The following is a 17832-nucleotide window of genomic DNA, read 5'->3' as shown; positions in this document are numbered from 1 at the left end:
GCGTCAGAATCTTGTCCTTATAATAGTTCCTAAAAGACAACATTTCGATTTGATAACCACTGTTAATTAATGTATTGTATAGTATAAGAAATTAAACATTACATACCATAGAAACATTAAATTTGAAGTGTTACGCTTACACTCACTATAGAATCTTAACTATACTTTAAAGAATATTATAATAACGTAGAAAGCTACACATTTTACTGCATTAGTTGCGAATGCCTGTAAATAAATCTCGAAACAAACGTTGAATAGCTGATATAAACGTAAACGTAACAATGTAAACTTTATGCAGTACAACAGATTAGGGCAATGCACGAGGGAGATATATTAATTAATTTCAATTGAGTTTCTAATTTGTCCATGAAATTTACATCCACAGTACTTCTTTTTGTATTGAATTATGATACACTTGAGCAAATTGCTTCTGGTTAAGATGATTTTGACAAAACTCTTTTGAAACGGTAATAACATAAATATACTCAGTACTAATTCAACATTAAACGTTGAATGACACACAACACGATGCCAAACAAAAGGAATCAACGCTTAAGATAACTTTCTTTTTATCTCTTTACAGACTAGAGAAAACGCAATGTTGAGAAACACGAACCTATCAAAATGCGAGGGTAAACTTTTTATTAGTAGCCTCAGACGGAAAAGAAGGTCCAGCTCGTTTTATAGCATTCACCGTTTAACACAAATTAAAAGCTATAACTATTAAACGTTAAAATCTAATCGACTCAGGACAATCACAAGTCTTTAATGGTTGGAAACTAAATATGATGTATACATTGTAAAATACTGTTAGGAATCCTCAATTTTTCGCTTTTAGGAATTTTGCCAAATCAGTAGGGAACTAATATGTTACCTCATTGCACGACTCATCTTTTCATACGTCATTCGATTATTGTTCTTCATTTCTCCCCACATGTGAGCTATATCTTTACTCCTCAGGATTTTGAACTCTCCAGAACTTTGGTTGGTCCATTTGATATGAGAAGGATTAAATTTTAGATTTGTCAAAAGACATAAAAGAAACTGCCATAACCGAATGTTTCCATCTGGGGAAAAAAAGTGAATCAATGAGATGCACAGTGGCTAGTGTAAGTCAAGTATATCTTATATATTTTTTGATAAAATCTTTTTTTGTGACTACTCTCCGAATGTAAAGTAATGCTCAGTGAAGAGTACTAAAAAAAAACCAATTAAAACATCCAAGAAACAACATACAAATATATAATACAAATAATGCAATTTTACGGTTGAACGGTAAACTCCATGAAATGAAAATTATTAATTCTATTTGTTTTCATTTTTTCTATCTTATTTTATACTGATTTTTTTGTTGAATTTCCGTATAAATCAAATAAATGAAATTAAACAGATGATTAATGATCGAATCGTCATTTGATATTTGTTGCAACCTGATTACAAACTGCTCTTAGAAGATACAACTGTTAATACATCTAAATATGCATGTAACTAGATCACACACAATGTAAAGTATCTTTCTGTGTTTATATTAAATGTATAGCTGTTTCATTGACGTTTCTCTTGCATATTATTTTATTCATGTTCCGGAAAGCAAACCAAGAGATAAAACTATCGAATATGCTTTATCGCGCCACATGTTTTACGTACTTTTATATCCCAGGTCCGAATTTATAACATTTTATTTGCTAGCTATTACTAGTTATTTGCGTATATTAGCTAGTTATTTGCGGATGAGTTTGATATTTTGAAAAATTCTCAGCTTTGTAAACAGTTTATTGAAATTTATGTCAACACAAAATTGCTAACTACTTGGCTGGTGATACAAGTTAATTATTGTATAGCTTTGTGGGGTTCGTGTTATTTATTCTTTGGTTTTTTATGTTGTGTCATGTGTACTATTGTTTGTCTGGGTTTTTTTTTCATTTTTAGCCATGGCGTTGTCAGTTTGTTTTAGATTTATGAGTTTGACTGTCCCTTTGATATCTTTCGTTCCTCTTTTGCTTAATTTTATTTGGTGTTTGCCGTATTGTAATTCAAATAAAAGTATTTTTATAAATTGTTTTACAATGTTTAAACTACATCAAAATAATTAAACGCAGGAATTAAAGAAAATTTAAAATCAACTTGACCATTGTCTTCAAAACAAATCTTTGATGTTTAAATACAAAATAATAATATAACTGTTATTGAATTTAAAAGGCAAGTTGGTGTTGATTGAAGCATGCATCTTTTTGAAATTCCCAAAATGCATTCTTGGTGACCTTCTGCTGTTGTCTGTTCTATGGTCGTGTTGTTGTACCTTTGACATTTTCCCCATTTCCATTCTCAGTTTTATTATCTTTTTTTAACAAATCACGATGTATAATTGAGTAATGCCGCTTTGTATAATGACAGAATTTTACATTACTTTAATACGTTACCATTAAGTATATTATGGTAAAATATGTTTTCAATACATTTAACTATGCCAAAATAAAAATAATTTCAAAACATCCATAGCTGTAATTGTCGTGTGGTTGAATAATGTTAAATGGCATATTGAACGACTAAACGTAAAAATGTGTGAACACTTTAGTATGTAACAAGACCCAAAATGAAATTAAGTTATATACAAGGTAGTTCACGTTAAGTTTATATTTTCACAACTGTATCTAGCTTAGCTAAGTTGAACACTAGGTTAAACTCATCAATTTATTTCGGGAAATGACTGTAACAAGACTGGAATAACACAGTTGTACCAGTCAATCGGCTTATTGATATAGTAGATATTTGGGGTTGTCGGTTTTTTTTCTAACTACCTTGAAGTTCTGTTGTTTCGTTTCTTTATATCATTGTTAAATTTTATTATCTCTACATTCATCAAACAACTTCTTGTAGTTTGTTTTTTTAAATAATCCAATGGTTAATCATTAAACTTACTTTGCCGATGTTGTTTTGATGAGAATATAGGTTTGTGCATGATCGTCTTTTGAAAATCTCCTGTTGCTTTTATTTCATCTGCATACAAGGGTACGATCTTCGGAATTGCTCCTAGTTCTAAAATAAGTAACAATATATCAGTTCTGTATGCAAAATACATGAAAATCTAAAAGGCATTAACATTTTATTTTATTAACGTTACAAATAAAACTATTGATGCATAAGTCGCCAATGCCAGAATTGTAAGTCAATGAAGTTTGGTGATTGTTGCACTTTCTAACAAGTAGTGTGTAATTGATGTCCTTATGTACGTATACTAGTATTATTATCAAAAAATCAATGTTGGCGTGCAATTTTCAAGTAGCTTTTTTTTTATAAATGTAAGGTGAATTTTTTTATTACAGACTTCCTTTCTTAAATTGCATGGTTTAACCTTCATTAAAATAGGACAAGGCCGATACCACATATTGAAGGTCTATTTAAGAATGTTGATATCAGTAAGATATGAAGTATAAAATAGGACAGATCTGGTCAAGTTTCAGATCGGAAGTTTTTTCTTACTATTAAGGATGCAAAACAAGTATATCTAAACCTATTATGAAAATATTCATTTGATATTGGTACGATATTCTACTTTCAGATATCGTCAAGTATTTCTTTTTTGTTTGAAATCTTATCCTGCTGATAAACATGATAAAAGAGTTATGCTATTTTTTAAGATAGGTCAAAAGAGGGCTTGAAAGAATTTGCTGAATAAAGTGTTTTCTTTTAATATTTACACAATCTACGATTTTTATTGTCATCATATATATCAGGACATTGGGTACACCAGATACCAGACTGATATGTGACGCTTGAATAACAAAAACGTTAAATAGCTGATATAAAAGTATGAAGTTGAAGAGCACTGCGGACCAAGAAATCAAAAGATTTTGCAAAAGACAGTACAAAGGTGTAATACTAGAGTAAAAACTTCAAATTATTTTGAAACTTTTTGCAGAAATTTTACTCATATTAAGCAAAGCAAAAGGATAATGCATGCATTACAAATCAAACGGATCAAATGAGATGTCAAAGTAACAAAGAGAAATTGAGTTTAGTTTGAAAAGCATGCTTCCCATGCGAGATAAAGAATCGAGATTTCACCAACCTGTCTCCGATTTTGCGTAAATGTGTAAATGTTTCGATTCTTCTTTGCTAAGTATATCATAAGGAAGTCCGTGCAGATATATGACATTTTCATTTACTATTTCATCTGTTGTCAATGAAGGTTCTTCAGAATAACCATCTGTAATAACACTTATTCCAAATTATTTTATACACATTCAAATGTTAACAAAAATGTTAAGAAGATGTATCTTAACTAAAGCAACATTAGTTTTCTGACACTCAAATATTATAAACGTACTAAAAAAAAAGGAAAAAAATTATAACAATTGTTAAAACAAACCCTACAAATCTGTGTAAAATCAAAATAACATGGATCCGTTAGAAAGAAACAAAAATTGAAGAAATCGCAAGAACTCCCAAAGGAGCACAATTGGCGTCGGTAGGGGAAAACATTTTCAACCTACAGTGCGAATCCACATTATGTCAATATTTTAAAAGAAGAAATAAGACACACTTTGTACAGATCAGAAGACTACAATGGTATCTGGAGATCTAAAACTGCGGCACATTTCACTATATACAGTAGGTTTTTTTTATCAATAGCAATAGACGCACAGTCTTTTGATATTTACAGTAATATTCCATAGCTATTGATAAGAAGTTTTTCCTTTGTATGTATTGGCTCAATATATTTGTGATACATTTAGGTATACATTTCATATTTTCCTTATGCATTAGATAAAACCATGTGTTTTACAGGTCTTTATAATCTGAATTACTCTATCAATATAATACTTTATTACGATGCTATTTAAAAAAAAAAGAATTAAGGTTTCGCAAGAATTTAATAAGCAGTCGCAAAAGACGTATCGCTTAGTAAGTGTAGGTTTTATATACCTAACATCACTGTTGTTCCTATTGCTTTACATTTAAATCTGAATACAATTCTTGAAAAGACACGCTTCATTATGAAGCAGTGTTCGTTTATCTGAAACGATTCACCTATATCTGCTAAATATAATCTATTCAACCATTTTATCTTCACACAATCTTACGGCATTTTATTTCACAATCAAGTACTTTTCGTTACTATTAAATAATTAAAATACTGCAGACATGATACAAAGGACATGATTGATACAAAAAATAATAGGACCAAGGATAACTGATCATATTGAACGTTGTTTACCTTCAGACACTCCAGTTTCGTTAAGCACATCAACAGGACTGTGCAAGTATTCTTCCGTACAACCTGTAGAATCTGAAGACTCTGGATGATACATTTTAGACAATCAATGCCTCACAGTTTCCTAGCTTTATCTGTAACCATTAAAATGACAATGTTGCAGTACACATTTGTAAAACATTATACATCACTTCATGATGAAAAAATATAATTCTAAAGCAATTTGTATGTAACAATCTTTTCCATTGGCTAAAAGTTACCGTCAAATCCACAGTTGACCAGATGTAACTAAGGACGAACACGCCATTTTAAATTGTTGAATCAACAAATGTTCGATAACTACTATATAATCGAAAATAAAACAACACCTACCTCGAATTCGCCGTTTTAATGTAATTTTATCCGAATTTGAATCGTACAGGTAACGTAATAATCTCCAGTTTGTAAATTTTCATTTCTATGACGTCACGTTTAGCCATGACGTCTTTGCGCCAAAATCATTCATGAAGTTTCGCAGGTTTTTTTATTTGTCAAATTTAGACTTTTGTTCAAGTTTCATCGTTTTATTTCGTTTTGTAATCCATTCGAATCAGAATAACAGTACTGTAGTTGAAGAGTTGCCGCCTTCAATATTGATTTGACGGTCGCAAATCTCCGTTTTACTGTCTCCGATACACGTCGCCAGTAAAACTGCATTTGCGACCGTCAAATCTACAATTGAAGGTGGCAACTCTTCAACTACAGTATTGTTATTCCTTGAATAGTTGATGCATTATGTTCATTGATCCTGTTCTCTCTTAAATGTATTAGTATTTAAACGTTTTGTTTCGATACAGATTCTATTATGAGGGAATAAAAATAAAACCATCACTCCATAAATTTCATTCGTTTGAAACACTTTCTTGTTTTCCTTCGTCAGAAATGCTAAAATACAAAATTATTTGAAATCCAAAGATGTTTAAGAACATAAACTAGTAAGAAGCTATATATCGTAAAGTGGTTTTACTAAAACTGCCTGTATAATATGAAAGACGTCTGAACTGTAAGAATTTGTATTGATAACTGTAGCACAAGATAACATCATAAGTAAACGACGTTGGATGTACAATAATGTCGCGTTATATTCAAGTATTCTTCTGTGCTTAATTTCCAACATTATATATCCATAAAGGATCTTAAATGATACTAAGGATATTCTTATCCCAGGAATAGATAACCTTAGCCGTATTGGGCACATTTTTTTGGAATTTTGGATCCTCAATGCTCTTCAACTTTGTACTTGTTTGGCTTTATAAATATTTTGATATGAGCGTCACTAATGAGTCTTATGTAGACGAAACACGCGTCTGGCGTACTAGTTATAATCCTTGTACCTTTGATAACTATATATGGTTACTTCTATGAATTTCTGTTAAACAGATTTTTTCGAAAAGTATAAGGATTTTCTTATCCCAGAAATAGATAACCTTAGCCGTATTTGGCACAACTTTTTGGAATTTTGGGTCCTCAATGCTCTTCAACTTGTACTTGTTTGGCTTTATAAAACAATATTTTGATATGAGCGTCATGTATGGATGATTCTTATGTAGTCGAAACGCGCGTATGTCGTATTCAATAACAATCCTGGTCATTTAATACCTATATAAGAATCATCAGCGACAGGAAATAATAACAACTGAGCCGTTGATTCTCTCGAGAACTGATAATTCACCAACAGCGGTATTGGCCTGGTGCTGTATAAATTAAAAACGTTTCTTCGAAGCGCTTTTCTTCATTTTTACAATTATCATGAATGAATACGACAAAGGGCGAGAGGACTTATCCATTTTAAGATGGCTTTCTTTCAGGACCTCCGAAAGGGTAATCATTGTGCCATTATAGATTTAAATTATAATGATTTTAAATAAGGCTATGACATACATTGATCAAAGAGAGTAGTAGAAACAAATTATCAGTTGTTATAAGCTTTTTCGTAGCTGTCAGAAACTGCTATTACTCTCAGATCTGTACTTTTTGTCTTTTTTTGTTGTGGGGATGCACTTTTTTGTGCTGACATGAATTATCATTGATATGGTTATATTTATAAATTAACTGTTCACAAAATTTAGAATTTTTGAAAAACTAAGGCTTTTCTTCCTCAGGCATTGAATATCTTAGCTGGGTGTTTAAAAACTTTTAGGAATTTTGGTCTTCAATGCTCTTCAACTTCGTACTTTGTTTGGCCTTTTTAACTTTTTTGGATTCGAGCGTCACTGATGAGTCTTTTGTAGACGAAATGTGCGTCTGGCGTATATACAAAATTTTGTCCTGGGTATCTATGTTGAGTTTATGTATAACTACCTTGCCATGTCGTGTCTGTTTTTCTGTTAGATACATTTAGCTTCGTGTCAACCGGATGAGTTTAACCCGTTTTAACCGATTGGTATAGTTCTTTTGTTGTACTGTTACAATGCTGTATCAAGTTAGGAGAGGGTAAACATCTTTAAACATTTTCATTTAACATAGCCACACAATGTATGTGTCTGTCACAAGTCAAGAGCATGTAATTCTGTTGTTGTTGTTTGTTGCTGTATATTATTAATTGTGTCGTTCTTTGTTAATATATCAGCAGTGATCAAGTCGTTGGATTTCTCGTTTGATTTTTTTTACATATGTCATTTTTTTTTTTTATAGCTGACTATATGCGGTAACGAAGTTTGCTCATTAGTGATGGCCGTACGATTGTAGTTGTTAATTGCTAGGCCATTCTGTCTTCAGAGAAGAGTCGTTTAATTGGCTGTTTTTTTTTAATTATCATAATGAAATTTATCAAAAGGTTAAAAGAAAAAAAATATATAATGTTTCATTGCGTTAAAGAAAATAACAAAATATGGTCAGTTGTCTATGGAACAATATAATATGATATATTGCCCGATCATTTCCCGTTTTAATCAATAAAAAAGCAAACTGGTTTTTTTTAACGGGCCTTGATAAACTAAAACAATCAAATGCTATGCTAAATAAAGGCAACAGTAGTATACCGCTGTTTCAAATTCATAAATTGATTATACAAAAGAAAACCAAAATCGGGGTAACAAACTACAACTGAGGGAAACAGATCAAATATAAGAGGAGAACTACGACACATATTGGAGTTGTGTAACTGAAAAATATGATACAAGCGTTATCAACAATAACTATGAACTCGTGTGTCAGACTGCACACAAAAAGAAAATGAACAGCTTTGACAGGTGATTTTGATTTTTAATCTTGAAATCCACAGGTGTTTTCTGTGAATAGAAGATTTCCGTTTATCAAATTTAAAGATCGAAGGTGTACAAAAGACTAATCTTTCATTTCCGGACTAGCAGCTGTAATAACTGTATTCAACCGGAACCTTTCAAAAAAGGAACTAGTACAACAACGTCAATTATACCGATAACAATTGCAAAAGAGGAGCGAAAGATACTAGAGAGATATTCAAACTTATATATCGAAAATTAACAGAAAAGGCTATGGCTACAAGAGAAAAAGACAAACACACAAACAAAAGTACACAAAACACAACATAAAAACTTAAGACTTAGCAACACGAACCCCACAAAAATCTTGTAAAGGGGTACATTCTCCGGCAGAGTTAATATCATTGCACGAGACGATAATCCTGTCGATACTGCCGATGTTTGCTTCGTTTAAAAAAATGCAATTCCGCATTCTTTTTGTCTCTTTAAGTTTGTATATTATAAATGTTTGATAAGTTCTAATCATCCGTAAACTAGTCCAACCGCTTAACTTATTGTAAGGATAAACAATTGAGACAGCCAACTTTAAGCGTTGCGTGCGTGCCTTTGATGAATACCTACGACTGATCTTTTGAAATATGTCTAACTTTACATGAACTCTGTATCTGAGGTGCTGCTTCTGTTAAAGACTTGTCTTATGAATCAAATTATTATCATGCATACAAATTGACAATTTTGATTATTGCAGAAATGTAAAACAAAAAGTTAAACAAACCTGTTTCGATTACTTTTAATTATCTCGATGAAGAACTAAACTTAACAAAGTCTCCAAATTGGGAATGAGGTGAGTATATGTTAGAATATATTAAAGTTAGAAAATTGTTCAATGGAGTTCTTTTTATCATTGATTTAACAAATCTAGAATAACAGATGTACAAAAGTACATCCTAGTGTAGATTATTATGAGAATTATGTTGTCAGTAAATTGTCAATTGAGAAACACAAGAAGACAAAACCACAAGATTTTTTTTCACATTTCTCACGATATCATATAAATATATAGAAAAATTTGATTCATCTACATATGTGGTGATATGTGAGAATGGAGTATATCAAATAATAAAATTTAGAAAAATTAAATTGATACAAAAGATTATCGCTTAATAATATGTTTACCCTAAACAAAAACGGCTAATGAAGATGAAATCAAACCCTAGCACATTGTGTAGAAGTACAAAATATTTGATGAATGGTTATTTATACAAATTTTTTTTCTAAAAAAAATGGAAACAAATATCATCTCAGATTGACAATATGTTGATGTAAAAAGAAAAAAATATCTAAAACTTGTTTGAAAGGCAACAAGGGATGCAGAGATTTAACTGCAACAATGAAAGACGTTGAAGAAGTCTTTAACATTTATGATTAACTTAATGCAAAGAAAAGATACATTACTTGTCACTACCAGTTACACTTGATAATAGTGTTACTACCCTTGTTTGAAGGATCTGCTTTCTCTTCCAGATATAATTCCCATCTTTTTGTCGGGGTTTGTGTTGCACAATCTTATTTTATTCTATATTCTGTTTATACTGTTTGTCGTGTTGTTGTTTTTGCTATGCCATTGTCCGTTTGTTTTCAACCTATATGTTTGAATGTCCCTTTGGTATCTTCTGTCATTCAAATATATAGTCTGCTTAGACTGTGGTTTCAGAACTTTCAATTACAACAAAACTTATGAGCATAAAACACTGGAAAAAAAAACATGACCAATAATGCAATGTTTTCTTTTTAGTGTTGAATCCTTACTTTAAATAACATGACATATTTGTGATAAAATATAGTATGATTTCATATTCCAAATATATTGTACTGAATATCATTTAACTAGAATTTCGAGAGAAAGGAATATTTAAGGGGGCTTGCGGGTCTAAATGATTTTTTTTATTTAATATAGGATTTCGCTATATTTTTCTATAAATGAACTTTATCTTATACTTAATGGAAAAATGAAATAAAAAAATGGGGTCACCGTTCATTTACGCTCACAATCTGCCTTTAAAAGAAGCATACATTTTGGTCAATGTCCTTTTTTTCTGTTGATCTAATAGGAGAAATAACGGTAATATCAAAATAAAAAAAGAACTAAATAACAATAAATTTTACGATAATTTAGTTTGTGTACAGCTTATTCGAAAACAACAATAAAAAATATAGGTCACCGATGATTTTAAAAAGATATTTCAATTTTAATGCCAAAAAATGGCATTTTTGCACCAAAGGGAGATAATTTGGAGCTTTTTCAATGATATCTACATTTTAAAAGTCACCTGGGGTCAACACGAATTAATTTTTTGGAATGATTTTTATACCATATGATAAAATAACAACTACTAAAGGTAATTAATAAAATTTGTAATGAAAAATAAATGTTTAATTTTTTTCTAAAAATCTTATACCCGCGAGCCTCCTTAAATGTGTATTATTTAAAACTTACAAGTGTTTAGCTCTGTATATAGTTTTATTATTAGAAAATATCCACAGAAACATTTGCAAAGGCCCCTTTTAATTTAATCAGCAATATCACGTGCTGAGGTAACCCATTTCATCCCAATACAGATTAAACAATAAAAGGCAAAGCGTCATATGACTTCAATAATTGGAAAGTCCATATGGAATATTTTTAATAAACCTTGACCTAAACCCAAGTAACATACCCTAAATTTAATAACTGTTGTCCATGTAAAAGGTAAATCACCCATAACTGAAATGAACATTCGTATAGATTCCAGGTTGTGACATAATTTTCAAGTTTAAAAGTAATATTGTCACAAGTTGGGAAAAAAAATTCAATTAACAAAAAAACCTATTTAATGATATTAAATTTTTAACCATTTTAATGAAAGTTTGTTTTTTTGTATGGTATTTTATAAAGCCATTTCATTGAATTAAGTATTTATTGATCAACATTTAATGACTTTACGTTTTTGATGACATTATACACTCATTATAAAATTAAATGATTTACTTATTCTCATTCCATTGTATGTTATATATGTGTATTATTTGTCAAAGATGAGGTTTGAAACAAACTAATTTACGCATCTGAATGGCCAATATCAATTGATGTTATTTGGAAGTTTTGGTGTGAATGGCAGACCTTTGATAGTTTCTTTTATTTATTTCTTTAATTGTATGTGATTGTATTTTGTAATCTTGTTTCACATGTCAATGTGACGGAGTGTTTTTGAAATAAAGCATATTGCATTGTATTATTGTATTGATAGTTTCTTTTAGAGATACAGAACGATTTAGAGCTTTTTATATAGCATAGACAACTGCCTTGTGTTAGAGATACGGAACGATTTAGAGCTTTTTATATAGCATAGACAACTGCCTTGTGTTAGAGATATGGAACGATTTAGAGCTTTTTATATAGCATAGAGAACTGCCTTGTGTTAGAGATATGGAACGATTTAGAGCTTTTTATATAGCATAGACAACTGCCTTGTGTTAGAGATACGGAACGATTTAGAGCTTTTTATATAGCATAGACAACTGCCTTGTGATAGAGATATGGAACGATTTAGGGCTTTTTATATAGCATAGACAACTGCCTTGTGTTAGAGATACGGAACGATTTAGAGCTTTTTATATAGCATAGACAACTGCCTTGTGTTAGAGATATGGAACGATTTAGAGCTTTTTATATAGCATAGACAACTGCCTTGTGATAGAGATATGGAACGATTTAGAGCTTTTTATATAGCATAGACAACTGCCTTGTGTTAGAGATACGGAACGATTTAGAGCTTTTTATATAGCATAGACAACTGCCTTGTGTTAGAGATATGGAACTATTTAGAGCTTTTTATATAGCATAGACAACTGCCTTGTGTTAGAGATACGGAACGATTTAGAGCTTTTTATATAGCATAGACAACTGCCTTGTGTTAGAGATATGGAACGATTTAGAGCTTTTTATATAGCATAGACAACTGCCTTGTGATAGAGATACGGAACGATTTAGAGCTTTTTATATAGCATAGACAACTGCCTTGTGTTAGAGATACGGAACGATTTAGAGCTTTTTATATAGCATAGACAACTGCCTTGTGTTAGAGATACGGAACGATTTAGAGCTTTTTATATAGCATAGACAACTGCCTTGTGTTAGAGATATGGAACGATTTAGGGCTTTTTATATAGCATAGACAACTGCCTTGTGTTAGAGATACAGAACGATTTAGGGCTTTTTATATAGCATAGACAACTGCCTTGTGTTAGAGATATGGAACGATTTAGGGCTTTTTATATAGCATAGACAACTGCCTTGTGTTAGAGATACGGAACGATTTAGAGCTTTTTATATAGCATAGACAACTGCCTTGTGTTAGAGATATGGAACGATTTAGAGCTTTTTATATAGCATAGACAACTGCCTTGTGATAGAGATACGGAACGATTTAGAGCTTTTTATATAGCATAGACAACTGCCTTGTGTTAGAGATACGGAACGATTTAGAGCTTTTTATATAGCATAGACAACTGCCTTGTGTTAGAGATACGGAACGATTTAGAGCTTTTTATATAGCATAGACAACTGCCTTGTGTTAGAGATACGGAACGATTTAGAGCTTTTTATATAGCATAGACAACTGCCTTGTGTTAGAGATATGGAACGATTTAGAGCTTGTTATATAGCATAGACAACTGCCTTGTGTTAGAGATACGGAACGATTTAGAGCTTTTTATATAGCATAGACAACTGCCTTGTGTTAGAGATATGGAACGATTTAGAGCTTGTTATATAGCATAGACAACTGCCTTGTGATAGAGATACGGAACTATTTAGAGCTTGTTATATAGCATAGACAACTGCCTTGTGATAGAGATACGGAACTATTTAGAGCTTGTTATATAGCATAGACAACTGCATTGTGTTAGAGATATGGAACGATTTAGAGCTTTTTATATAGCATAGACAACTGCCTTGTGTTAGAGATATGGAACGATTTAGATCTTTTTATATAGCATAGACAACTGCCTTGTGTTAGAGATATGGAACGATTTAGAGCTTTTTATATAGCATAGACAACTGCCTTGTGTTAGAGATACGGAACGATTTAGAGCTTTTTATATAGCAGAAATAACTGCCTTGTGATAGAGATACGGAACGATTTAGAGCTTTTTATATAGCATAGACAACTGCCTTGTGATAGAGATATGGAACGATTTAGAGCTTTTTATATAGCATAGACAACTGCCTTGTGTTAGAGATATGGAACGATTTAGGGCTTTTTATATAGCATAGACAACTGCCTTGTGTTAGAGATATGGAACGATTTAGAGCTTTTTATATAGCATAGACAACTGCCTTGTGTTAGAGATACGGAACGATTTAGAGCTTTTTATATAGCATAGACAACTGCCTTGTGTTAGAGATACGGAACGATTTAGAGCTTTTTATATAGCATAGACAACTGCCTTGTGTTAGAGATATGGAACGATTTAGAGCTTTTTATATAGCATAGACAACTGCCTTGTGTTAGAGATACGGAACGATTTAGAGCTTTTTATATAGCATAGACAACTGCCTTGTGTTAGAGATATGGAACGATTTAGAGCTTTTTATATAGCATAGACAACTGCCTTGTGTTAGAGATACGGAACGATTTAGAGCTTTTTATATAGCATAGACAACTGCCTTGTGATAGAGATATGGAACGATTTAGAGCTTTTTATATAGCATAGACAACTGCCTTGTGTTAGAGATACGGAACGATTTAGAGCTTTTTATATAGCATAGACAACTGCCTTGTGTTAGAGATATGGAACGATTTAGAGCTTTTTATATAGCATAGACAACTGCCTTGTGTTAGAGATATGGAACTATTTAGAGCTTGTTATATAGCATAGACAACTGCCTTGTGTTAGAGATATGGAACGATTTAGAGCTTTTTATATAGAATAGACAACTGCCTTGTGTTAGAGATATGGAACGATTTAGAGCTTTTTATATAGCATAGACAACTGCCTTGTGATAGAGATATGGAACGATTTAGAGCTTTTTATATAGCATAGACAACTGCCTTGTGTTAGAGATATGGAACGATTTAGAGCTTTTTATATAGCATAGACAACTACCTTGTGTTAGAGATACGGAACGATTTAGAGCTTTTTATATAGCATAGACAACTGCCTTGTGATAGAGATACGGAACTATTTAGAGCTTGTTATATAGCATAGACAACTGCCTTGTGTTAGAGATATGGAACGATTTAGAGCTTTTTATATAGCATAGACAACTGCCTTGTGTTAGAGATATGGAACGATTTAGAGCTTTTTATATAGCATAGACAACTGCCTTGTGTTAGAGATATGGAACGATTTAGAGCTTTTTATATAGCATAGACAATTGCCTTGTGTTAGAGATATGGAACGATTTAGAGCTTTTTATATAGCATAGACAACTGCCTTGTGTTAGAGATACGGAACGATTTAGAGCTTTTTATATAGCATAGACAACTGCCTTGTGTTAGAGATATGGAACGATTTAGAGCTTTTTATATAGCATAGACAACTGCCTTGTGATAGAGATATGGAACGATTTAGAGCTTTTTATATAGCATAGACAACTGCCTTGTGTTAGAGATACGGAACGATTTAGAGCTTTTTATATAGCATAGACAACTGCCTTGTGTTAGAGATACGGAACGATTTAGAGCTTTTTATATAGCATAGACAACTGCCTTGTGTTAGAGATACGGAACGATTTAGAGCTTTTTATATAGCATAGACAACTGCCTTGTGTTAGAGATATGGAACGATTTAGAGCTTGTTATATAGCATAGACAACTGCCTTGTGTTAGAGATACGGAACGATTTAGAGCTTTTTATATAGCATAGACAACTGCCTTGTGTTAGAGATATGGAACGATTTAGAGCTTGTTATATAGCATAGACAACTGCCTTGTGATAGAGATACGGAACTATTTAGAGCTTGTTATATAGCATAGACAACTGCCTTGTGATAGAGATACGGAACTATTTAGAGCTTGTTATATAGCATAGACAACTGCCTTGTGTTAGAGATATGGAACGTTTTAGAGCTTTTTATATAGCATAGACAACTGCCTTGTGTTAGAGATACGGAACGATTTAGAGCTTTTTATATAGCATAGACAACTGCCTTGTGTTAGAGATATGGAACGATTTAGGGCTTTTTATATAGCATAGACAACTGCCTTGTGTTAGAGATATGGAACGATTTAGATCTTTTTATATAGCATAGACAACTGCCTTGTGTTAGAGATATGGAACGATTTAGAGCTTTTTATATAGCATAGACAACTGCCTTGTGTTAGAGATACGGAACGATTTAGAGCTTTTTATATAGCAGAAATAACTGCCTTGTGATAGAGATACGGAACGATTTAGAGCTTTTTATATAGCATAGACAACTGCCTTGTGATAGAGATATGGAACGATTTAGAGCTTTTTATATAGCATAGACAACTGCCTTGTGTTAGAGATACGGAACGATTTAGAGCTTTTTATATAGCATAGACAACTGCCTTGTGTTAGAGATATGGAACTATTTAGAGCTTGTTATATAGCATAGACAACTGCCTTGTGTTAGAGATATGGAACGATTTAGAGCTTTTTATATAGCATAGACAACTGCCTTGTGTTAGAGATATGGAACGATTTAGAGCTTTTTATATAGCATAGACAACTGCCTTGTGATAGAGATATGGAACGATTTAGAGCTTTTTATATAGCATAGACAACTGCCTTGTGTTAGAGATATGGAACGATTTAGAGCTTTTTATATAGCATAGACAACTGCCTTGTGATAGAGATATGGAACGATTTAGAGCTTTTTATATAGCATAGACAACTGCCTTGTGTTAGAGATATGGAACGATTTAGAGCTTTTTATATAGCATAGACAACTGCCTTGTGTTAGAGATATGGAACGATTTAGAGCTTTTTATATAGCATAGACAACTGCCTTGTGATAGAGATACGGAACGATTTAGAGCTTTTTATATAGCAGAAATAACTGCCTTGTGATAGAGATACGGAACGATTTAGAGCTTTTTATATAGCATAGACAACTGCCTTGTGTTAGAGATATGGAACGATTTAGATCTTTTTATATAGCATAGACAACTGCCTTGTGTTAGAGATATGGAACGATTTAGAGCTTTTTATATAGCATAGACAACTGCCTTGTGTTAGAGATACGGAACGATTTAGAGCTTTTTATATAGCAGAAATAACTGCCTTGTGATAGAGATACGGAACGATTTAGAGCTTTTTATATAGCATAGACAACTGCCTTGTGATAGAGATATGGAACGATTTAGAGCTTTTTATATAGCATAGACAACTGCCTTGTGTTAGAGATACGGAACGATTTAGAGCTTTTTATATAGCATAGACAACTGCCTTGTGTTAGAGATATGGAACTATTTAGAGCTTGTTATATAGCATAGACAACTGCCTTGTGTTAGAGATATGGAACGATTTAGAGCTTTTTATATAGCATAGACAACTGCCTTGTGTTAGAGATATGGAACGATTTAGAGCTTTTTATATAGCATAGACAACTGCCTTGTGATAGAGATATGGAACGATTTAGAGCTTTTTATATAGCATAGACAACTGCCTTGTGATAGAGATATGGAACGATTTAGAGCTTTTTATATAGCATAGACAACTGCCTTGTGTTAGAGATATGGAACGATTTAGAGCTTTTTATATAGCATAGACAACTGCCTTGTGTTAGAGATATGGAACGATTTAGAGCTTTTTATATAGCATAGACAACTGCCTTGTGATAGAGATACGGAACGATTTAGAGCTTTTTATATAGCAGAAATAACTGCCTTGTGATAGAGATACGGAACGATTTAGAGCTTTTTATATAGCATAGACAACTGCCTTGTGTTAGAGATATGGAACGATTTAGAGCTTTTTATATAGCATAGACAACTGCCTTGTGTTGAAGATTGCAAGTTTGCATTTATTTGTATACAGTTCATGATTATTTTCATTTTCTGTTGTATTTTCTTTTAAACTTTAATTTTCATGAAATGTTCAATATTCGTTTTTTGACATTTGTTGTAGGTAGATTATGATGCAGGATAGTTTTTAAATGTCCAGTGACAGAAATCAAATACATATACTGATAAGAAAGTGGTATTTATACCAGTGAACGATACTGTTATTTTTTATTTCTAGTTCACTAAGTCTCATTTTTGAAGGAAGACATGTCAATCTATTTTGACACATTATGTTGATTCTCATCCGACACGTCCTTGTTAAATATCTCTTGAACTTAAACTCTTCCAGCTTAAAGTAACAACTTTGAATTCTTGATTTATT

At 31.9% G+C, this 17832-nt stretch overlaps 1 protein-coding gene across 1 annotated transcript; it reads right to left on the bottom strand.

Annotated features, from left to right (window-relative positions):
- Positions 1-870: 870 nt before the first annotated feature.
- On the bottom strand, positions 871-5312 carry LOC134684288 (ETS homologous factor-like). Its single transcript, XM_063543573.1, has 4 exons — positions 5219-5312; positions 4070-4207; positions 2920-3036; positions 871-1067 (listed from the first exon to the last, which is right to left on the bottom strand). The coding sequence occupies exons 1-4, from the start codon at positions 5310-5312 to the stop codon at positions 871-873; spliced, it is 546 nt and encodes a 181-aa protein (XP_063399643.1).
- Positions 5313-17832: the final 12520 nt, after the last annotated feature.

Source organism: Mytilus trossulus, chromosome 9 (genome assembly GCF_036588685.1).
Source record: "Mytilus trossulus isolate FHL-02 chromosome 9, PNRI_Mtr1.1.1.hap1, whole genome shotgun sequence".
NCBI classification, from domain to species: domain Eukaryota; kingdom Metazoa; phylum Mollusca; class Bivalvia; order Mytilida; family Mytilidae; genus Mytilus; species Mytilus trossulus.
This window is presented reverse-complemented; position numbering and strand designations above follow the sequence as displayed.